The 22,912-nt window shown below is 35.1% G+C and overlaps 1 protein-coding gene across 1 annotated transcript in view; it reads left to right on the top strand.

The window, feature by feature from the left end:
- Window positions 1-22,912, top strand: part of LOC122403057 (zwei Ig domain protein zig-8) — a 218,784-nt gene that overhangs the window by 182,959 nt on the left and 12,913 nt on the right. Inside the window, exon 2 of the mRNA XM_043406337.1 lies at window positions 18,206-18,303. Within this exon, the coding sequence (XP_043262272.1) occupies window positions 18,228-18,303 (76 nt within the window). The 5' untranslated portion in view covers window positions 18,206-18,227. The remainder of the gene's footprint in view (window positions 1-18,205; window positions 18,304-22,912) is intronic.

Below are 22,912 nucleotides of genomic sequence, written 5' to 3'. Positions count from 1 at the left end.
GAACAAGCAAAGAAACAAGATGGGGAAAGATTGGGCCAAGTTATTGCGAGGGATCCTCTCTCCTATCTAGCTGCCTCGTCCCAAACGGCGATTCGCCAACGAAACTCTGGACGTCCCTTGTCCATCCTCTTCCTCCACCTTTTATTCCACGATCTCGTGTATCGTGGAAGCTAAAACGAGAAACCATAGGAGGGACGCTGGTACTAATTCGACGTTCGTTTCGTCCCGATACCGCAACGACCACGAAACTCTCTAATACCTTCGGCCACGGTGATAAGAAACGAGTTAATTGCAGCCAGCGACGATCACCATCGGAAAATGTACTTTTTGCCGGAGGAATTTCCACGAGGTTTCACGTCGTTACGTAATAGGTGTGCTGAATAATTGAGGGGAGGTCGAGCAACCCTTGCAAATTAACAGAGAAGAAGTATTATTTTGTCTCGGTTTACAGACTGCTGATAAAACCAAGAAGCTACCTTGATTCTTAGTTTCGGCGAAAAAAAGTAATTTTTTACATAAAAAAGTCGTAAACACTTCATCAACGGTGGATTGGCTCTCGTGATGAAAACTGTACTTGAAATTAGTCGCAGTAAATATCAAAGTATTTTTAATCTGCACCAACGGTGGCTTCATAAAATATGCAACAACTTACCATTCGTTGCAATACACAGTAAACGGTAATAAAGTATGAATTCCCACGTGTAAATAAATAAAAATGCTGAAAGAATAAATGCTGCATATAACGCTAAACGTGCCACGACCGGTCGAGTGATTTAGATATTTTTCTTTTTATAGTTAGCTTCTGTGGTTAATAGAAAATATTATTTTTATTCAGAATTGTTACAGAAAGACTTCAATTGCAAGTCTTTTCTGATTAAGAGAACAAATTGTTCTTGAAACTGTAGAGTTATTTTTTATTAGTTGTATGTCTGGTGAAGTAGGCTTAATGTTGGCAGCACTGGCACACGAGGGGATTTACGCGTCAGTTCCATTGTCTTGCGAGAGTTCTGTGCAGCAAAAAATTATGTTACCAATACATTTCGGCGAAAAAAAATGTTCAAATCGTTCTGGAAAAATTATTCTCGGTTGCAGGGGTCAATTACAATCATTTTTTGTCATTACACATACCCCCGAAATCCTACGCACTTTCGAGAAAACAATTCTTTACTGAAAATCTAAGTGTCTAGCTTTTTCAACGAAAAAAAAAATTTCAAATCGTTCTGAAAAAATTATTTTCGGTTGCGGGGGTCAATTGCAATAATTTCTGGTGAATAGACATATCCCCGAAATCCTGCGCATTTTCGAGAAAAAAATTCAGTACGGAGGGAACTTTAAACGTTAATAACTTTTTAACGAAGCCTCCATCAACAAATTAGTATTCTTGATTTCCGTCTTATTTTGGCCTCTAGAATTCCCCATTAAAATTTTTCCTAGGGTTTACCGAATACCCTGTATATTTCATTATTATCTAAAACAACATTAAATTACATATAATTGATCTCATTCCTTCCACAGAATCTTGGCTCTGCAAACAGTTTTCTTAACACTAGAACTACCAAACCAGTTAAAATAATTCGTAATTTCTAATAAAACTTGTAAAAAATTTACTCAACTGAATTTTTGAAAATTTATCGTAATTTTCTATAATATATAAACACTTATTTCCATTGCATTATACATTTCTTCGCATATCTATCGTTTCAATTTCTTTGGTATAAATAAACACACTATAATTGTCGGTAGGAATAGTGTTAATAATACTTGTGGACCCTCGACATTATAAGTACACTATGAAATATCAGGAATTATTAAACCTGATAATTTTTCACAAATATATATTTCTATTCAGAATTGTTACAGAAAGTCTCCAGTTGCAAGTCTTTTCTAATTAAGAGAACAAATTGTTCTTGAAACTTTACAAAAAGTTTTGTTAGTAATACTTGTGGACCCTCGACATTATAAGTACACTTTAAAATATTAGGAATTATTAAACCTGATAATTTTTGACAAATATATATTTTGATGGAAGTTTGACACACACCCGTAGCGTGCGCCTGTGGGTATGCGCAGAGGAACATGCGCGAGAGAGAACGCGCGCATGAGCGTTGTGTTGCTTTCCCATCACGTTTTTTGTCGTGTCGTCGTTGTGTGCTGTCGCGTGTACCATGTATCAATTCTGTATCATTAATCATTATTAAACATTTATATATATATGTTCCAACAATCCAACATATTTGTATTCAGAATTGTTACAGAAAGTCTTCAATTGCAAGTCTTTTCTAATTAAGAGAACAAATTGTCCTTGAAACTTTACAAAAAGTTTTGTTATTAATACTTGTGGATCCTCGACATTATAAGTACACTTTGAAATATCAGGAATTATTAAACCTGATAATTTTTCACAAATATACATTTTTATTCAGAATTGTTACAGAAAGTCTTCAATTGCAAGTCTTTTCTAATTAAGACAACAAATTCTTCTTGAAACTTTACAAAAAGTTTTGTTAGTAATACTTGTGGACCCTCGACATTATAAGTACACTTTGAAATATCAAGAATTATTAAACCTGATAATTTTTCACAAATATACATTTTTATTCAGAATTGTTATAGAAAGTCTTCAATTGCAAGTCTTTTCTAATTAAGACAACAAATTCTTCTTGAAACTTTACAAAAAGTTTTGTTAGTAATACTTGTGGACCCTCAACATTATAAGTACACTTTGAAATATCAGGAATTATTAAACCTGATAACTTTTCACAAATATATATTTCTATTCAGAATTGTTACAGAAAGTCTCCAGTTGCAAGTCTTTTCTAATTAAGAGAACAAATTGTCCTTGAAACTTTACAAAAAGTTTTGTTAATAATACTTGTGGACCCTCGACATTATAAGTACACTATGAAATATCAGGAATTATTAAACCTGATAATTTTTCACAAATATATGTATATTTCTATTCAGAATTGTTACAGAAAGTCTCCAGTTGCAAGTCTTTTCTAATTAAGAGAACAAATTGTCCTTGAAACTTTACAAAAAGTTTTGTTATTAATACTTGTGGACCCTCGACATTATAAGTACACTTTAAAATATTAGGAATTATTAAACCTGATAATTTTTGACAAATATATATTTTGATGGAAGTTTGACACACACCCGTAGCGTGCGCCTGTGGGTATGCGCAGAGGAACATGCGCGAGAGAGAACGCGCGCATGAGCGTTGTGTTGCTTTCCCATCACGTTTTTTGTCGTGTCGTCGTTGTGTGCTGTCGCGTGTACCATGTATCAATTCTGTATCATTAATCATTATTAAACATTTATATATATATGTTCCAACAATCCAACATATTTGTATTCAGAATTGTTACAGAAAGTCTTCAATTGCAAGTCTTTTCTAATTAAGAGAACAAATTGTTCTTGAAACTTTACAAAAAGTTTTGTTAATAATACTTGTGGATCCTCGACATTATAAGTACACTTTGAAATATTAGGAATTATTAAACCTGATAATTTTTCACAAATATATATTTCTATTCAGAATTGTTACAGAAAGTCTCCAGTTGCAAGTCTTTTCTAATTAAGAGAACAAATTGTCCTTGAAACTTTACAAAAAGTTTTGTTATTAATACTTGTGGACCCTCGACATTATAAGTACACTTTAAAATATTAGGAATTATTATACCTGATAATTTTTCACAAATATATATTTTTATCCACAACTGTCACAGAAAGGGGTAACTATTGTTTAAAGGTTATGTCAGTTTGTACACGCGTCGGAGAGTACACACACTTGTCGCCCCTTTCGTTCAAATACGCTTTCCCGTTAATTGAACGTATATCGATCAAGCTATGTCAAACAGTGTCTTCGTATGTACATATTTTGCTGGGAGTAAAACAGAATGATTTTATAATAATGCTCGCGTACGTGCCGGATTGTTCAGCGTAATTAAATCAACGTTATTTCAATATTGGCGGAAGATTTTGGAAGCATGAATTAATTTTGTAAATATTCTCTATTTACAGAATGCCTACGTTTCTCTGTTGATATACAGGGTGATCAACATAAAGGCAATCACCTAAATATCTTTGCTACTTGTAAACTCATCAAAAAATATTTCGACGAGTCAATTAATATTTCTCAAACTAACTAATCGTTTTAGTTCAGAAATAATGTCTCTGTTCATAGAGAAAACGAAGTTGGAACGTTTACGATAGAATTTCAGCGGTTGTGTCTGTACTCGTGCTTATTGATTCGCGTGTAATACGAGGCGTTTGCGTTACAGGGGCTGTCGATACATCGAGGGTCATTAGAAAATAAGTGTCTCGTTCCGTCTACATCAATTAAACCCCGATGTGCGTTTCTTGTTGCGAAAGATACGACACAGAGGGAATGCAGAGGATCAGAGCACACTCCATTGTGAATTATCATCAACGAGTTTAAGTTTCCTCCATTTTTAATAACCCGTCAAACCTCTTCCCTTTGAAGCCAACGGAATTATTTTAGGAACATCGATCGTTTGATACTTCCATTTGATTGTCGACACGTTCTTTGATTATTCTCCTGTACTTTTACCCGGATGATTTGATATTAAAAATTCGTCGTATTAATTTATTGGACGTTAGGCGTCACGGTTCTATTTATAAAATTCGAACGATATTCGTTAACTTGGTGGTTTTTATTTTTCGCGGGGAAGAAGTTGCCGGTTGTCGGGGATCGGATGTTCACCAACTTTCTACTTAAAGCAATATCCCGAGGACCGCGAAAATCTCGGCCATTAGAGAGTTCCGTGACGAGTTCCTCTTTCTAAGACGTCAACTTCTGTGGGGAGGAATCCCTTTGTTCGAACGTGGCCGTATGTATGGACGCGCTGTCGTATAAAGGAGATATTTTTAAGCCCGGGAGTAGAAAAGCAGCTTGCCCATTCAAGGACGCATTATACGGCCAGAAAATAGTCCATCATAGACCCCAAGTGTTTCCTCCTTAATTTGAAACGTCTCCACGGTTTATTCGCGATGTTATTGCTTTTATTTTGCGATTCAGGTTAATTTGACGATAGCCTTCGATAGTGTTTTTCTCAACCGTTGCACAACATGACACTGGTCACTGCGCCATCTATATGCATTTATAGGAGATTTTAATTCTAAAAACACCACACGATGCATTTAATATGTACAAAAAAAAAAATGTTTCAAGTAAGTGTTTCCTCCTTAATTTGAAACGTCTTTAATCTCTCCGTTAACGTAAAACCTAAAAAATAAACACATTTGCCGTTTCAGCCGCGAGACATTGAAAATAAAACTGAATTTTTTTCTTGAAAATGCGCAGGATTTTTGGGGTATATCTATTCACCAAAAATTATTGTAATTAACCATTGCATCCAAAAATAATTTTTCCAGAACGATTTGAAATTTTTTAATTTTCTCAAAAAATTCGTCCACTTACTCGAATTTTTTTCTCGAACATTCGTAGAATTTCGGGAATATGTCTATTCACAAAAAGTGATTGTAATTGACCCCTGCAATCGAAAACAATGTTTTCAGAACGATCCGAAATTTTTTTTTTCGCCGAGAAATTTAGGCACCTTGTTGATTTTTCTTAAAAATTCGTTGTACAGAAAAGTTGTTTAATACTTTTTTGTAGGTATCCATGGACTCTACTTCCCCCTAAAATTTCAATGAGATACGTTCACTATTGTAGAAGTTATGATCGTTTGAAAATTGAATCATTTTTATGGGGTTTTTCTCGCTTTACGAGGTGGAGAAAGAAGTTTTGAAATATTTTTAGAATTTCTACATATTCTTCACTAAAATACGCGTTGTTTGTCTTTTGAACGATTAAAATCCTCCAATCAGTTCAAAAGTTTCGATGTTTTAAAGATTTGCATGAAATTTCGATGAACCATTTCTGGCGTTACATTAGATTTTTTAGTTAATAACTTTTTAACGAAGGCTCCATCATCAAATTGGTATTCTTGATTTTCGTCTTATTTTGGCCTCTAGAATCCCCCATTAAAATTTCCCCCGGAGTTAGCCGAACACCCTGTATATTAAATATATACTTCATTATTATCCCAAACAACAACATTGGGATTACACATAATTGACCTCATTCCTTTCACAATATCCACCACAGTTATATCCACCACGATACCACAGACAAAGACAGCTCAATTAAAAATAATATAAAATATCAAATAGGCAAGTTTACTTTCTATGTACATTTTTTAAGTAGTGATGTGCCTCGTAACTGACTCAATTTCTCATACAATTGTCACTACGCGTACGACCTAACCCAGAAATGCTAGAATAACGATAATTAAATGATAACATTCGAATTTCCGAATAATAGCATTTCAATGATGATATCCGATTAATAATAATGAAATACCGACAGTCGTATAACGGTACACGAACAGTGGTAAATCAAATAGTAATATTTGTATAATGAAATTGAAAATTAATTCCTAGTGCTCGAACGTTGTCCTGTAAGGTAAAATGGCCGCGAAAGGAAGGTACGAGGGTCGTTCAATGAGTCCATAAAAAATCCATGACCTGGGCCTCCAAGCCCAGTGCGCCAATTTAAATCTAATACGACCAACTAGTGACTTAGGTTTTACTTAAACTAACTAAAACTAGGGACTTAACTAGATGGCGCTTGCTACGCCTGTGACGTTAGCCGCCACATACTTGTGGCGGCTAACGTCACAGGAGTAACAAGCGCCATCTAGTTAAGTTCCTAGTCTAGTTAGTTTTAGTTAGTTTAAGTAAAAGTCACTAGTTTGTAGTATTTAGATTTAAGTTGGCGCACCCCCCTTGGTACATGGCCCAAGGGATGAAAAGGGCCCAGTTCTGTTCGACGCCCTCGAGAAGACAGAAGCATATAAAAACCGAAGCGTGTATTCGAAATAAAAGTCTTTGTGAACGCAATCGTATTAAGTGTATATGTATATTGAAGACTCTCCCAGCAGATACCTATCCACCACATACTCCAACGTACAGCGCCATCGTGCGGCCATAAGCATGCCACACTTACTTTTTAGACGGCTTAAAACAGTCGGGGAAACGCTTGGAAGAGTGTATAGAGCTAAAAGGAGATTATGTCGAAAAATAACAAAAAAAATCTACCTAGAATAATTTGTTTTTCTATCGTTTTCTAAAGACTTATCGACGACCCTCGTAACACTGAAAGAGCGTATGGTCTTGAAAATTTATACTCCCATCGCCTAAAGGACCGTTGCAAAGCGGATTTTCGACGATAGCGAGACGATTTCGATACTCGTACAGAGATCACGTACCAAGAGTCACGTCCTCGATGAAACAGAGATATTATCGTACACTGGATAAGCGTTGCACCAGCCCTCGTTAACGATGACCATCTCCACTTATCTCGATCATTTTGATCTTAATTCGCGTATTGTATCACGTCTCGTATGTTTGTTTTGTACTACGACTAGAAGCAATTGGGATTTTATGAAAAACAGTAAGCCTGATGATACGATTCTATATTTTCTACTAATTCTTCAGATTAAATTTCACGCTATTTTTGTACCCAAGTCGAATAGTTTCACGGCCCATTTCTATCTGGTACGCATGCACGAGTACAAAGGTACACAGAATAAGTATATACGTATACATTGGGAATACCTCTTAACATGCAAAGTCACGCACAATAGAACCGCTGTTTCACCGATATTTCGTCTGTATCCTGGTTCGACCCCTTTTCGCCTAAACGAGCCGCACGCGTGACGGTTTAGGGAGCCAGGATTTAGACAAATTCCTTTCCACTGTTCAAGTACATACATCCAGCGCTTTTTCCCAAACGCAGATTCTGATTTTCGTCAGTTTCACGAACACGTAAAGTTTAGGCTAAGTCTACGAATAGCTAATTGTTCAGATTGAAATGTAGTGAGAGCATTATCAATGTATTGGCGAGATTCTCCCGATGGAAATGAGTACAAACACGACATCATTCGGACAATTTTTGATTACACGTAATTTAGAATTTTTCAAAAATAGTTTGAGCAAGTCAAAATGTGGTGAGAATATTATCAATCTATTGGCGAGATTCTACCGATGAAAATGAGTACAAACACGACCTAGTTCGAACTACTCTTAAATTTCAAAAAATTCTCAATTTTTTGAAATTTGAAAAATTCTCAATTACGTATAATCAAAAATTGTCCGAATCATGGTCGTGTTTGGACTCGTTTTCATCGGGAGAATCCCGCCCATACATTGGTAATACTCTCACCACATTTTAACTTGCTCAAACTATTTTTGAAAAATTCTCAATTACGTATAATTAAAAATTTTCTGAATAGTGTCGTGTTTGTACTCTAACAACGATTTCACGCTATCTAAAAGAATCTTCCCGAATCATCTTACATAATGTTTTCACGTAAAGTAATCAAAACTATTCGAATCGAATTTTATTCATTGACCAATATTCATATTAAAGGAGTGCAAACCGCTGCCAAATAGCGAGGGAACAAATATTTGAATTAATATCTCGGAAAATATTGGGTATAGGAGGAAAAATGTAAATTGGGCCGTTACGTGTTTTCAACGATGAATCCACTCGCACGAACAATTAATAAAAATATGTATTTGTTTGGTAAACATAAAAGAAATATATTTTTGATTCGTCGAGTAAAATGTAAATCGATCTTCAGTAAATTTGCGTATGAATGCTAAACGCCAGAAACAAATATTTTCGAACTTTCGAGTTTTTCGCATTGCAAAGCAAGTAATTGCATTTGAAATACGTTTTTTTTTTAACAGATCTTATTTTATGCAGGATAAAGTCTTTTCTGCCCCATTTTCTATAAACAATAAAAATAAATTTGGTACACACGGTTTTACCGTTTTACGAGACGATGGAGCGAATATTGGACAAGGTTGACCGTTACTTGACACAAAGGCTGAGACACAGTCAAGTGTCCTTAACGAATCTTGCACTTTGGAACGGTGAAAAGAGGCGCTTCTTTTTGTATGTTTCTCTGAAACACCCTTTGCATATTTGTCTGTAAAATCTATTTCTAATCGTACATTGTCAATTTTCTCATAGCTCGATGTAGACTCTGAATCGCAAATAAAGATATCGCCATCCTAATGATTCTGTTTTTTTTTTTTTTTTATATATTAATTTTGAGTCGCGAATTTTAGTAATTTTTAAAGAGAAAATAACAATATGGATAATTGCCACGGACAGGAGCAACGTACTTAATATCGATCATGCATTCAAGTTTTAATATAAGAATAATGGACGCGTGATAGTCGATAAAATGAAATTGAAATCAAGTGGTGATTAATTATACCGGGTGTTCAGTCACCCATGGAACAAATTTTACTGGGGGATTCCAGAGGCCAAAATAAGACGAAAATCAAGAATACCAATTTGTTGATGGAGGCTTCGTTAAAAAGTTATTAACGTTTAAAGTTGCGTCTGTGAGTCGGGAACCGTGCGCGCTACATACTTTGACTTTAAAAGTTAATAACTTTTTAACGAAGCCTCAATCAACAAATTAGTATTCTTGATTTTCGTCTTATTTTGGCCTCTAGAATCTCCTAGTAAAATTTTTCCCAGGGATGGCCTAACACCCTGTATATTATCTATTGGATGACACAATTGATTGCACTATATAAATTGTCAAGCGGATGAGAAATATTATTGATAGCGTCCGTATGATAAAAATAAGGCAAAATCTCTCGGTTATACATATAGAAATTGTGGATGTCAAGTATGGCCCCATTTAATTTTACAAGAACCGTGTTGGCACTAGTGGCCCAATTTTGCAATTACCATGCATACGCGTAGCAAGTAGAAAGCAAACTCTTTGCAACTGCACCCATTTATCGATCCCGTGCTGAACGAAAGATTTCCATTAACCGCGCACCAAGGCGTAAGTACGTGTACGTGGCGTACAACTGTTCCATCGGCGTGCAATTACCGCATTTACCACGTACGCCGGTCCCGGGGCATTGTAACCAGCCAATTGCCATCTAGAACGGTCCCTATGAAGGTGGACTAACTACTTATGTACCTACCGGCGATTGTGTACACCACGGTCCGCATCGACGTGCATTATATTGGCAACGAATCAATAATACCTACGCATACGCGTTACGTGCCTTCCGTATTCTATTTCTATCGCGGTTCCCGATCCGATCGGCCGCATCTGCACGGAAATTTATGCAAACCAGCCCTCGAACGGGACCCCACGCGGGGCGGAACGACGATTCCGTGACCCAGGATCACCGGGAAACCGGTAAATCACGAGTAACGATTGCCAACAGGGAACTCCTACGGGCGTCCCGTATTATTTTCAGCGAAAGACGCACCAACGAAGATTATATGGAGTTACACATATTTTTATTAAGAGGACCACTGTAAAAACCTAAAATAAAGCATTTTTTTACGTCATTTTGCACTATTTTGGAATAAATATTTTTTTTTTTACATGCTTAACGACATGGTTAATAACATTCTTGAATATTATTATCCTCTTGCTTTTCCATCCATCCACAAAAAAAACGCTTTATTTCAGGTTTGTACAGTAGTCTTACCCCTTTACTAACACTTTAATTGCCATGTCACCCATATACAGGGTTTTCAGCCAGCCCTGGGAAAAAATTGTAATGGGGGATTCTAGGGGCCAAAATAAGACAAAAATCAAGAATACTAATTTGTTGATTGAGGCTTCGTTAAAAAGTTATTAACGTTTAAAGTTGCGTTTGTGAGACGGGAACCGCGCGCGCTGCACACTTTAACTTTAAACGTTAATAACTTTTAAACGAAGCCTCAATTAACAAATTAGTATTCTTGATTTTCGTCTTATTTTGGCCTCTAGAATCCCCCATTAAAATTTTTCCCAGGGTTAGCCGAACACCCTGTATACGTCACAGGTTCCCATTTTCCAATCGCTCTAAAATTTTGCACATGTTATTTTCTCTCTAAATGTTATAATTTAAGAACAAAATCAAAATTCGGAAAATAAGGACCAGCCTAGTATTCAAACATTCAGAAAAGCAAACTTTTTTCTTGATCCATTGACTACCATATGACACATACGAATCAAGTGAAAGCAAATAACTTAAATCGGAAGAATTTAATTACTCGTAGGCATTTCTCGTTTTTCTATGGATTCTCACCGTATTAAAACATGCCGCGCATTAATAACTTTGGAAAGAAAATTATACGGATTTTTATTTGATTATGAAATACGAATGCACCCGCCCAGGTGCATTAAATTGCAGGGTTTCGCGCTTGCGTTGGAATTATTAGATAACGGCGTTAAATAAAACAGCGTGATACTGGATGAATGCAAATTCGGTTTATCTGTAATGGCTCATATTGCGTTCTTTATTTCGCTCGACTTCCGCGTTTTCTCTAATAACAATTTCACCGTCGTTAAACGGTAAATCGAGCATATTTCCCAGTTAACTATGGCATTCGAGGTTTCCATCGACTAATATTTAACAATTATTACAACGAATTCTATTCTCGAGCTAATATTCTGGTAATTTGTTTCGACTCGAAAATACCAGAAGATCTTCAAGTTATAAGCGCCATTAAACGTTTGACGATCTTCTTTTAGTTTTTAACTATCGTTTTTAAAAGTACTTTTTGTTGATGAGGTACGTAGCAGGAGTTGAACAAGTTAAGGAAGAAATAGTTTACCTGAGATAACCTTTTGTAAGCACGCTATAGTTCGATACATCTCTCGCACATGCTTAAGATGAACTAACGAATAAAGATGGCGCATGCACTGACATTACGGTGGCGCCCTCACCGATCGACTAGGTGGCGCTCTCGATCTACAATCGACTTCAATACTTGTACTACTTATAACAGTCGCGACAAATTCCAACGACTCTCGACTAATATTTAACAATTATCACAATAAATTCTTGTTATATTTTTGGGAAAGGCCACCATTAACACGAACGTATTTGATGTAGTTATTATTATTTTAATAATGCCTTAATACTACATAGTGTAACTTTTACAGAAATAAATGAAGGGCATTTTTAGTAGATGGCGACACTGCATTCCCCAACAATTCTATTCAGAAGTTTATATCCTGGTGATTAGTTTCGAGTCGAAGGTACCAGAAGATCTTGAAGTTACAAGCGCCATTAAACGTTGACGATCTTTTTTTAGTTTTTAACTATCGTTTTTAAAAGTACTTTTACTACTTGGTACAGATTATTGCGACAATTGCAATGAATTCGAACGATGAAGTTTTATAGAAGAATTGCGGAATAAATGGCTGGCATAAAAAATGGCTACAGCAATCAGCTAAACGCTAATGCGAACAATTCTTTCACGATAAAAGCGCCTATGTTCGGTCGATTTATCACAACTATTTGCATTCGGGCTGTTTTATTAACCGTAAAATGGTTCTTGCCGGCGAGCGAGACTTTAACGAGCCAATTAACGCGACAGGTAGCGATCGACCGCAAGAAATAAGTTTACGCGTCTATTTTCATCGTGTCAACGGTTTCATCAACACGTGCACTGACAAATAATAACGCGTTATCTCAGTCTTCACATACCTTCTATCCCGGAATTAATCTCTCCGTTAACGTAAAACCTGAAAAATAAACACATTAGCCGTTTCAGCCACGAGACATTGAAAATAAAACTGAACTTTTTTTTCGAAAATGCGCAGGATTTTTGGGGTATGTCTATTCGCCAAAAATGATTGCAATTCACCTCTGCAATCGAAAATAATTTTTCCAGAACGATCTGAAATATTTTAATTTTGTCGACAAATTTCATAGTTACTCGAATTTTTTTCTCAAAAGTGGGTAGTATTTCGACAGTATGTCTATTCACCAAAAATGATTACAATTGACACCTGCAACTAAAAATAATTTTTTTTAAACGATCTGAAATGTTTTAATTTTGTCGAAAAATTTCAGTTACTCGAATTTTTTTCTCAAAAGTGGGTGGTATTTCGAGGGTGTGCCAAATGACTAAAAATGATTGTAATCGAGTCCCGCAACCGAAAATAATTTTTTCAGAATGATTTGAAATTTTGTAATTTCGTCGAAAAATGTCATATCTTCTCGAATTTTTTTTCTCAGAATTGGGTAGTATTTCGAGGGTCTGTCTAATGACCAAAAATGATTATAGTTGACCCCTAAAACTAAAAATAATTTTTTTTAAACGATCTGAAATGTTTTAATTTTGTCGAAAAATGTCAGTTACTCGAATTTTTTTCTCAAAAGTGGGTGGTATTTCGAGGGTGTGCCAAATGACTAAAAATGATTGTAATTGAGTCCCGCAACCGAAAATAATTTTTTCAAAATGATTTGAAATTTTGTAATTTTGTCGAAAAATGTCATAGTTACTCGAATTTTTTTCTCAAAAGTGGATAATATTTCGAGGGTATGTCTATTCACAAAAAATGATTATAATTGACCCCTGCAGCTAAAAATAATTTTTTTAGAGCGATGCATCGGCAATTAGAAAAGCAGTAGATGCTTTTAAAAATGAATCGTTAATTCAGAATTTAATATTTATCAAAATACATTTTCAAACTTTGCCCGATAATGTAACAAAATTCGAAACTATTGGAATGCCTTTAAGTGGATCGATGAAATTAGTGGCGAATATAGATCAAAATTTTAGGAGCCTTCCCGGAATTTGCGGAGAGAAAATCATAACAAAATGGAATGCAGTTTTAGCAAGAAATCCCGGTTACGAAGCAATATTCAAAATTAGTGATATTTTACGAGGTTAGATTGTTAAAGAACCTGAAACAATTAAAGCATGCTACTTCAGGAAACTCAAGTATGCCCCAATTACATCTTGTGACGTTGAGCGTTCGTTCTCAGCCTATAAATTGACTTTGAACGATAAACGTCGTCAACTAACCCTCGACAATATTGAAAGAATACTCGCAATATATTATAATTTAAACTACAACTGATTATTATTATGGTTAAATTAATAAAATTATTTGAACATATTTTGAGTATATTTTGCATAGTATACTTGGCATATTATTTGACATATGTCACTTACATATTTTAACACATTTTATCGACATAAACATCCGCTGTCTAGTTATGATGAGTTAAAATGGCGCGCCTAATCTACACGCGAGTTATCAGAGATGACGAGCAACGCGATAGAACGAAATTATACTCCATTATTTTATACTCCATTATATTCCAAGTGGCAATGAACGCAATAGAACGAAAATCACGTGCAATCGTGAATTATTATTTACAATACACAACACTAATGTTTAACACCCCTTAACGCTGATATGTTCGAGTCTGACTGCTTTGAAAAACCATATTTGTTTAATCTGTGGCGCTGCTTCGCTGCGGTAGGAACTCGAACTATCGTAGGAGGACAGAAAAGGAACAGAGGGGGCGCTAGTGGACTCGTCTGTAAGGCTTTGTAGCAGGCGAGTTAGACGACTGAGATATTGGGAGTGTATATATAGCAACCAAGGGGTCAGTCGAGCGCTTGTGAGAGCGTGACCCCTCTGGTGGCGAGCATGAGAGGCGACGCCACAAATCCAACGATTTAAGGGACGACAACATTTGTTTTCCCCGAAATTATAGGTTAGATACAACATTGTAAATAACAAAGATCCCAATTTTTATATAGCTTAGAAACATGTCCAATAAAGAAAACTGATCATTCTTGGTCAACACGAAAAATAATGAGCGTTAAGGATTTAACGCTTTGTAGCTTATTGAATTATTAAAATATTCGTTTTCTTTTTACCGTGTCACTCTTTCGAGTTTCTTCATGCCGAATAAAGGGAAGGAAATTTGTGATAAATGAGGAATCATCCTGTTCCTTTGCATTTCAAATGCATACGGAACAAAGTAGCTTGAGCGGGTGGTTTCTTTGAAAGCGGGTTGGAATAAGTCTCTCTCGCGGAAAAATCGGAAAGAAAAGGCAATGGAAGACGAGCAGATGCATAGAAAGAACCCCGCACTAATTACATGGGAAATTTAATCCCGGTTAATCTCGTTCATTTTCACATATGTTGTAGCTTATGACCTGGTGAACAAAAAATGTAATAGGCAAAAACGTCTGTGATGGATAGTTACTGAGATACAGCTAATCAAACGGCAAAAAGAAAAGTTACGTTAGGCTCGCGCTGTCTCGCATCGGCAGGACGCAACTCTCCTTATTCCTTGTTTTTTCTAGAAGCGGGTAAGCAAAGATAGGGTGCAATTCTAGAAAAGCTACCGCCTCATCTGTATACATACATTGAAAAGAATTCTCTCCTGGGTAAAATTACATACTAGTGCAGTACAATCGTTACGAATCGTACAGAACGTTGACATAACGTTATACAGTATTTTCGCAAGCAACTGCTTTTTTGCCATTGTTCCTGTTTTTATATATCTACAGTTTTATATTATATTTTATATTTATATTGATATTATATATAGTTTTTTTTATATATACAGAGGTATTAAAAAACATTGTATCCAAAACTATCAGGGAGTGGTCCTTCTACAGGTTCACCTAACATTAAAACATATTTTCGCATAATTCGAAAACTGTGGCCAACCGAAACATACGTATATGTATAGTAAAAGGTTATTCCATATGTTGATGACTTCAACATATTTAAAAATCATCCGAATCGTTCAGAAAGCTGCTTTCCTCGAACTTTACTAAGGACAACTCAGTCAGAATTAGCAATATTGAAGTTCTCGTTTGGATGTTGTTGCGGTGGTCTGTGAGCAGCATCTAATAGTGTTTCTAACAATAACGAAGACGGATAACGAACATTGTCTTGATACCTTGCATACCCTAGGTACCACAGCACACTTGCCACATGTGAACATGTACCAAGGGTCCTTGCACCAGATTTACAGGTACAATAATAACCTAAAATTGGCTCGGTATCATCGTCTACACCATCTGATTCAAGAATGTTGTATGCTATAAATATTTGATGTTTTGTAGCATTTCTAAACCGTGAAAACACTCGTACCCTTATGAGACCAGGTTCGTCAAGGAGCGAATCTAATTGAAACTCTTCTGTGTCGTCACGCTGCATTTTATCCTGAACGTAAGATCGTGCCAGACGAACCTGGAATGTTCCAATCGTCAAATCTCGTAAATATTCTAAGGTCAGGTGCGGAAAATTATGTAAATGCTCGTCATTTAAATGTATCCACATTGCATTTCTATAGCACAGCCTTTCAATTTCAACTCGTGCGTGCACAACATTAACTTCTTTGGACTTATGAAGAAGTTCTTGTGCCAATTCTGTATTAGCGCCTTCCATTTAAATTAGCGGGTGATATTTGTTAATTATAGCCCCTGCAATATTATAAAATTCACCAAGATGATGAATATGGTGCATATTAATTATGTGGTTAAAAAACTTAAAAATAGACTTAATATGCCCATTTCTAGTTTCAACTATCCATCTTGTTTTCGTCACCAATCGAGACTCATTTGCCTCTTCGGTAGATAGTTGTTTCTGATGGCATTCAAGTAAGGCTGGCATCCTGTAATGAATGCCTAATTCACGTAGTAACGGTTGGGCATCTCGATACCCACGATCTAATACGAAAATATCGCCATCTTGGAACCATTGTCTCATATCATTCACGTCGCGTTCAAATTCGCTATTTAACATTCGAGCATCATTATTTCGCGAGTCAGAAAAGTATGGTCCTTGAATAACCAGTATATATCCATCTGGAGCAACTATTAACGCTGGTTTTACCAAATGTCGACCTTTATGTACGGAATACGTTTGTCGTAAAACACGATAGTTACTACTTTTGTTAATATACGAATAAGTCCCATCAATATAAGCAATTACTTTTGAAATACTCGGTTCAGAATTGTATAACTCATTTGCAAAAGACGTAACATGATTCGTTATATATTCATCTCGAGTTATTGCTTGAAAACCAATATTCATCGGGACAAATCTTTGTAATAAAGACTGTCGAACTTTGGTAATAGCTAAACTTACCGACTGTCTAGAGGAATATCGAAAAATGACTTTAAGAAATTCGTCAGATAATCCTTGCCGTAACTTACATAAAAAAGTCAAAAGGTCTTTTTTACTAATGTTTCGGAAACCGTGTTCTTGAGGCACTCGATCGCAGTATGTATACAGATCCTGAAACTGTTCTTTTGTAATAGGTGCTACAGTCTTAAAATCATCATCTGTAAAACAGTTTTCATTGTCGTAGCAACTTTTACTGTTCGCTACATCTCGAAGTGCCTGTAGAAAAGCTTGCAACTGCTGCCCTTTTATTACAAATGGTCTATTTATGTAACGCAAGGCGGAAAGTAATAGTTGTAAAATATGACCATTGTTATCTAAATGTCGATTACAGCAATTAACATATTCAGGGATATAAATATTTTTCATAACGAAAACATTTACCCTGCATTCTAGAGAAAGCCGATGGACATTCGCAGAGGAATTGCAAAATATACATGAACTATTTCGGGTTTGAGTAACAATGTTCAGTCTTAAAGAAGCTGGATCGCGATTTATTTGCTTTATTTCATCCTCAATAGATAAATTACAATTAAAACATAGCCGACTTTCAGCCCCTATATCAATGGGTTCAGAACCTAATCGGTGGCGTCTAAGAATTCCAATTTCCTTTTTGATAACAATTTCTTCGCCATTTATTCGCGACATTTGTCGATTACGAAAACTACGACTGCAAACATAGCAGCAAGTTCGATTTCTATATGCCATAATGTAACAGTTTAAAAATAGAGCGCGCGTGCTGCGCTAAGCAATCGGACAGCGGAATGTATTACTACAGTGTTAGCGTCGATTTCGTCCTCCAGCATCGGCAACGATTTCATAGCTTTCGGCTGGCTAGCTAAACGCGAGATCCCTCATGCAGCGTAGTCCCTCACCACTTCTGACAGATCGACGGTGCGGTGGAGGGGGAACTACTAGCGAGGTGGTAAAGCGGAGAGAGACCGCTGGTCAAAGTCAAAGTGAGACGTAGCGCAAGCCTACCGTAACTTTTCTATTTGCCGTTTGATTAGCTGTATCTCAATAATTATCCATCACAGACGTTTTTGCCTATTACATTTTTTGTTCACCAGGTCATAAGCTACAACATATGTGAAAATGAACGAGATTAACCGGGATTAAATTTCCCATGTAATTAATGCGGGGTTCTTTGTAGTTTGTAAACGAAAACCCGACGTTCATTTTTCCAGGAGGACTTACAACCTCGCAAGGATGCGGGACCGGCTATCGTGGTACATGGTCTTTCTGATCCTGCCGACAATTCTCCTGGCCAGGTCGCTCGATAAAGGTAAATAATATTCTACGGACCGTTTAACCTGCTCCATTTCCAAGTTCCAGTCTATTTACGTTTCTATCTTAAATAACTGTTTACGTTCCATGTAAAAATGAAATAAATTCTAAGGACGATCTTGCTTCCTTTAACACATTGACTAGCACGTTACCCATATACAGAGTGGCCACACCTGGGAAAAATTTTAATGGGAGATTCTAGAGACCAAAATATGACGAAAATTAAGAATAGCAATTTGTTGATTGAGACTTCGTTAGAAAGTTATTAACGTTTAAAGTTAAAGTGTGCAGCGCGCGCGGTTCCCGTCTCATAGGCGCAACTTTAAACGTTAATTACTTCTTAACGAAGCCTCAATCAAGAAATTGCTATTCTTGATTTTCGTCTTATTTTGGCCTCTAGAACCCCCCATTAAAATTTTCCCCAGGGATAGCCAAACACCCGGTATAGATGACATAAATTTTCACTGATGAGTTAAAAAAATTATTTCTCAAGATTAGATGTTAAAAAAAAATAAATCTTGGTAGAACATACAAATTTTAAAGAGGGTCTAAAAATAAGTTCTACGACAAATATGCTAGGGTCCAGTTGTCTAAAAACAAAATATCGTTTTCGTAGACAATTTGAGGAGTTTGGTGTGGCAATCAACGTGTTAATACCTGCATTTGAAACTTATCGCTTCTATCTTAAATAACAGTTTACATTCCATGTAAAAATAAAATAAACTATGATTTCCTTTATATCTCCCTTTAATATCTGCGTTTAAAGCTTATGGCGTAAAAAGTCAAATTCGAAAAAATAATCTATCGAGACAATGCGTAATATTTATTTACAACGCGATATCGATGTTTTTACAAATTAACGAAATGTTGAAATTCGTGAATTCAGTCTAGTTTCTGTTGAATTCATTGTAATTGAATCGATTGTTCTATAATCACGCGTGCGATGTAACAATAACTCCTAATTAGAAATATGACCTGTTCTGCATACAAATTTTACACGGTGGAGTAATGTTTGTAACCAAAATCTATTAGCGAACGAAACCAAATACAATCGTGTCAATTCAACGCAACTGATCGAAGCTTCACGTATTACGTAATTACAGGTATAATTCGGTTAATAATTCTACAGTCACGCGTTCGATGTAACATTTCGTTCTGGCGAGGAATACATACAGTGCTGGATATAAATATTGGCACAGCATGTTGATTCTGGTACAAATGCTTGTAACCTTTAAACAAATTGATTTAAAGGAAAAACTTATCGACATATTTGTTAAAAATATGTTTCTATAATCTGTTTTTTATATCTGGTTTAACTTTTGTGTAGTAAAAGTTATTTTTGTTTTTGCGTGGTTGGCTGCATTGCTGTATGTCCCCTTTTTATGTCTTTTGGTGTGTGAAAGTGTGTCTACGAGGAGGGCACAATGTGCGTCAAATTATTACAGTCTTTTTGTTTCCTTTTTTTCTTTCCTAAATTAATAAACGAATATTGTATAAGTTGAGTTTATTTTCTTTAATTCTAACAATATTATATATAAATCTTCTACAATCCATAATTGACATTTTTCTCTCAAAATGTACATAATTGTAAATGTGGTCATTTGGGACATTTTGTGCTTTGGTAAATTCTTTATTAATTAGTAGACTGAGGATGTTTAAGCATTTATGGGAAATTTCTGACAAAAGAATTTAAAGTAAGACACAATTTACTATGTTTAAAAATTGAGACAACACTCTACAAAGCTCCCATTTCATTCTATTAATAAAACTATGAATTTTCATAAAGATTCGTTTAATAATCACACTGTGCTTTTTATATAAACTCAAACAATAACTCATCTATTAAGAAATTCTTCAACAATTATTAACTGTACTTAGACAACTACGACTTTTAATTCTTACGTTTTGCATTTTTGATATTTTATTTCGTTTTTCTTTTAACATTCATCATTTATAATATTTCTGATTCCCTACATACACCAGCTCAGAATCCAGACATGAAACTTATCGAATTAGAAATCATCATATAACAAACAAAGCAGACTCGAAGAATGTAATAAAATCAAGCTGGATTTTACAAAAAAATTAGTTGATTTGATGCACAAACGATTAAAGAAAGTCCTTGAAAGGAAAGGAGGACCAACTAAATATTAATATTTAATTGTAAGTCATTTTTCAGTGTTTTTATTCAAATGTGCCAATACTTTCATTCACCCATAAAATGTCCCTTAAATCCATTTGTATTAGTGTTTTGTGAATCATTGTATTTATATTATTGCTTCTGTTATGTGATAAACTCAAACAGATAATAAATGAATATGTGAAAAAGTTTTTCCTTCAAATCAATTTGCTTAGTAGTTATAAGCTTTTGTGCCACAACAGCCATCTTGGGCCAATTCTTATGCCCACCACTGTATATTTAAGAATATATTAGTAAATATTGAGAGATAAAGGTCAAGTATTGTGGATTGTAGAGCATTTATACATAATATGTCAAAAAGAGTTTCCTTCAAATCAATTTGTTTAGTAGTTATAAGCATTTGTGCCACAACAGCCATCTTGATCCAATTCTTATGCCCACCACTGTATATTTAAGAATATACTAGTAAATATTGAGAGATAAAGGTCAAGTATTGTGGATTGTAGAGCATTTATACATAATATGTCAAAAAGTTTTTCCTTCAAATCAATTTGCTTAGTAGTTATAAGCATTTGTGCCACGACAGCCATCTTGGGCCAATTCCTATGTCCACCACTGTATATTTAAGAATATATTAGTAAATATTGAGAGATAAAGGTCAAGTATTGTGGATTGTAGAGCATTTATACATAATATGTCAAAAAGTTTCTCCTTCAAATCAATTTGCTTAGTAGTTATAAGCATTTGTGCCACAACATCCATCTTGGACCAATTCTTATGTCCATCACTGTATATTTAAGAATGTACTGTTAAATTTTGAGAGAAAAATGTCAAGTATAGTGGATTGTACAACATTTATACATGTCAAAAAGTTTTCCCTTCAAATCAATTTGTTTAATAGTTATAAGCTTTTGTGCCACAACAGCCATCTTGGGCCAATTCTTATGCCCACCACTGTATATTTAAGAATATATTAGTAAATATTGAGAGATAAAGGTCAAGTATTGTGGATTGTAGAGCATTTATACATAATATGTCAAAAAGAGTTTCCTTCAAATCAATTTGTTTAGTAGTTATAAGCATTTGTGCCACAACAGCCATCTTGATCCAATTCTTATGCCCACCACTGTATATTTAAGAATATACTAGTAAATATTGAGAGACAAAGGTCAAGTATTGTGGATTGTAGAGCATTTATACGTAATATGTCAAAAAGTTTTTCCTTCAAATCAATTTGCTTAGTAGTTATAAGCTTTTGTGCCACGACAACCATCTTGGGCCAATTCTTATGCCCACCACTGTATATTTAAGAATGTACTGTTAAATTTTGAGAGAAAAATGTCAAGTATAGTGGATTGTACAACATTTATACATGTCAAAAAGTTTTCCCTTCAAATCAATTTGTTTAATAGTTATAAGCTTTTGTGCCACAACAGCCATCTTGGGCCAATTCTTATGCCCACCACTGTATATTTAAGAATATATTAGTAAATATTGAGAGATAAAGGTCAAGTATTGTGGATTGTAGAGCATTTATACATAATATGTCAAAAAGAGTTTCCTTCAAATCAATTTGTTTAGTAGTTATAAGCATTTGTGCCACAACAGCCATCTTGATCCAATTCTTATGCCCACCACTGTATATTTAAGAATATACTAGTAAATATTGAGAGACAAAGGTCAAGTATTGTGGATTGTAGAGCATTTATACGTAATATGTCAAAAAGTTTTTCCTTCAAATCAATTTGCTTAGTAGTTATAAGCTTTTGTGCCACGACAACCATCTTGGGCCAATTCTTAGGTCCACCACTGTTTATTTAAGAATATACTAGTAAATATTGAGAGATAAAGGTCAAGTATTGTGGATTGTAGAGCATTTATACATAATATGTCAAAAAGTTTTTCCTTCAAATCAATTTGCTTAGTAGTTATAAGCATTTGTGCCACGACAGCCATCTTGGGCCAATTCCTATGTCCACCACTGTATATTTAAGAATATATTAGTAAATTTTGAGAGATAAATGTCAAGCATTGTGGATTGTAGAGCATTTATACATAATATGTCAAAAAGTTTTTCCTTCAAATCAATTTGCTTAGTAGTTATAAGCTTTTGTGCCACGACAACCATCTTGGGCCAATTCTTAGGTCCACCACTGTTTATTTAAGAATATACTAGTAAATATTGAGAGATAAAGGTCAAGTATTGTGGATTGTAAAGCATTTATACATAATATGTCAAAAAGTTTTTCCTTCAAATCAATTTGCTTAGTAGTTATAAGCTTTTGTGCCACGACAACCATCTTGGGCCAATTCTTAGGTCCACCACTGTATATTTAAGAATATACTAGTAAATATTGAGAGATAAAAGTCAAGTATTGTGGATTGTACAACATTTATACATGTCAAAAAGTTTTTCCTTCAAAGCAATTTGTTTAATAGTTATAAGCATTTGTGCCACGACAACCAT

Source organism: Colletes gigas, unplaced genomic scaffold (genome assembly GCF_013123115.1).
Source record: "Colletes gigas isolate AHSC1104 unplaced genomic scaffold, ASM1312311v1 Colletes_gigas_Sc00043, whole genome shotgun sequence".
NCBI classification, from domain to species: Eukaryota; Metazoa; Arthropoda; class Insecta; order Hymenoptera; family Colletidae; genus Colletes; species Colletes gigas.
Note: the sequence above shows the minus strand (reverse complement) of the source record. Positions and strands in the feature narration are given on the sequence as shown.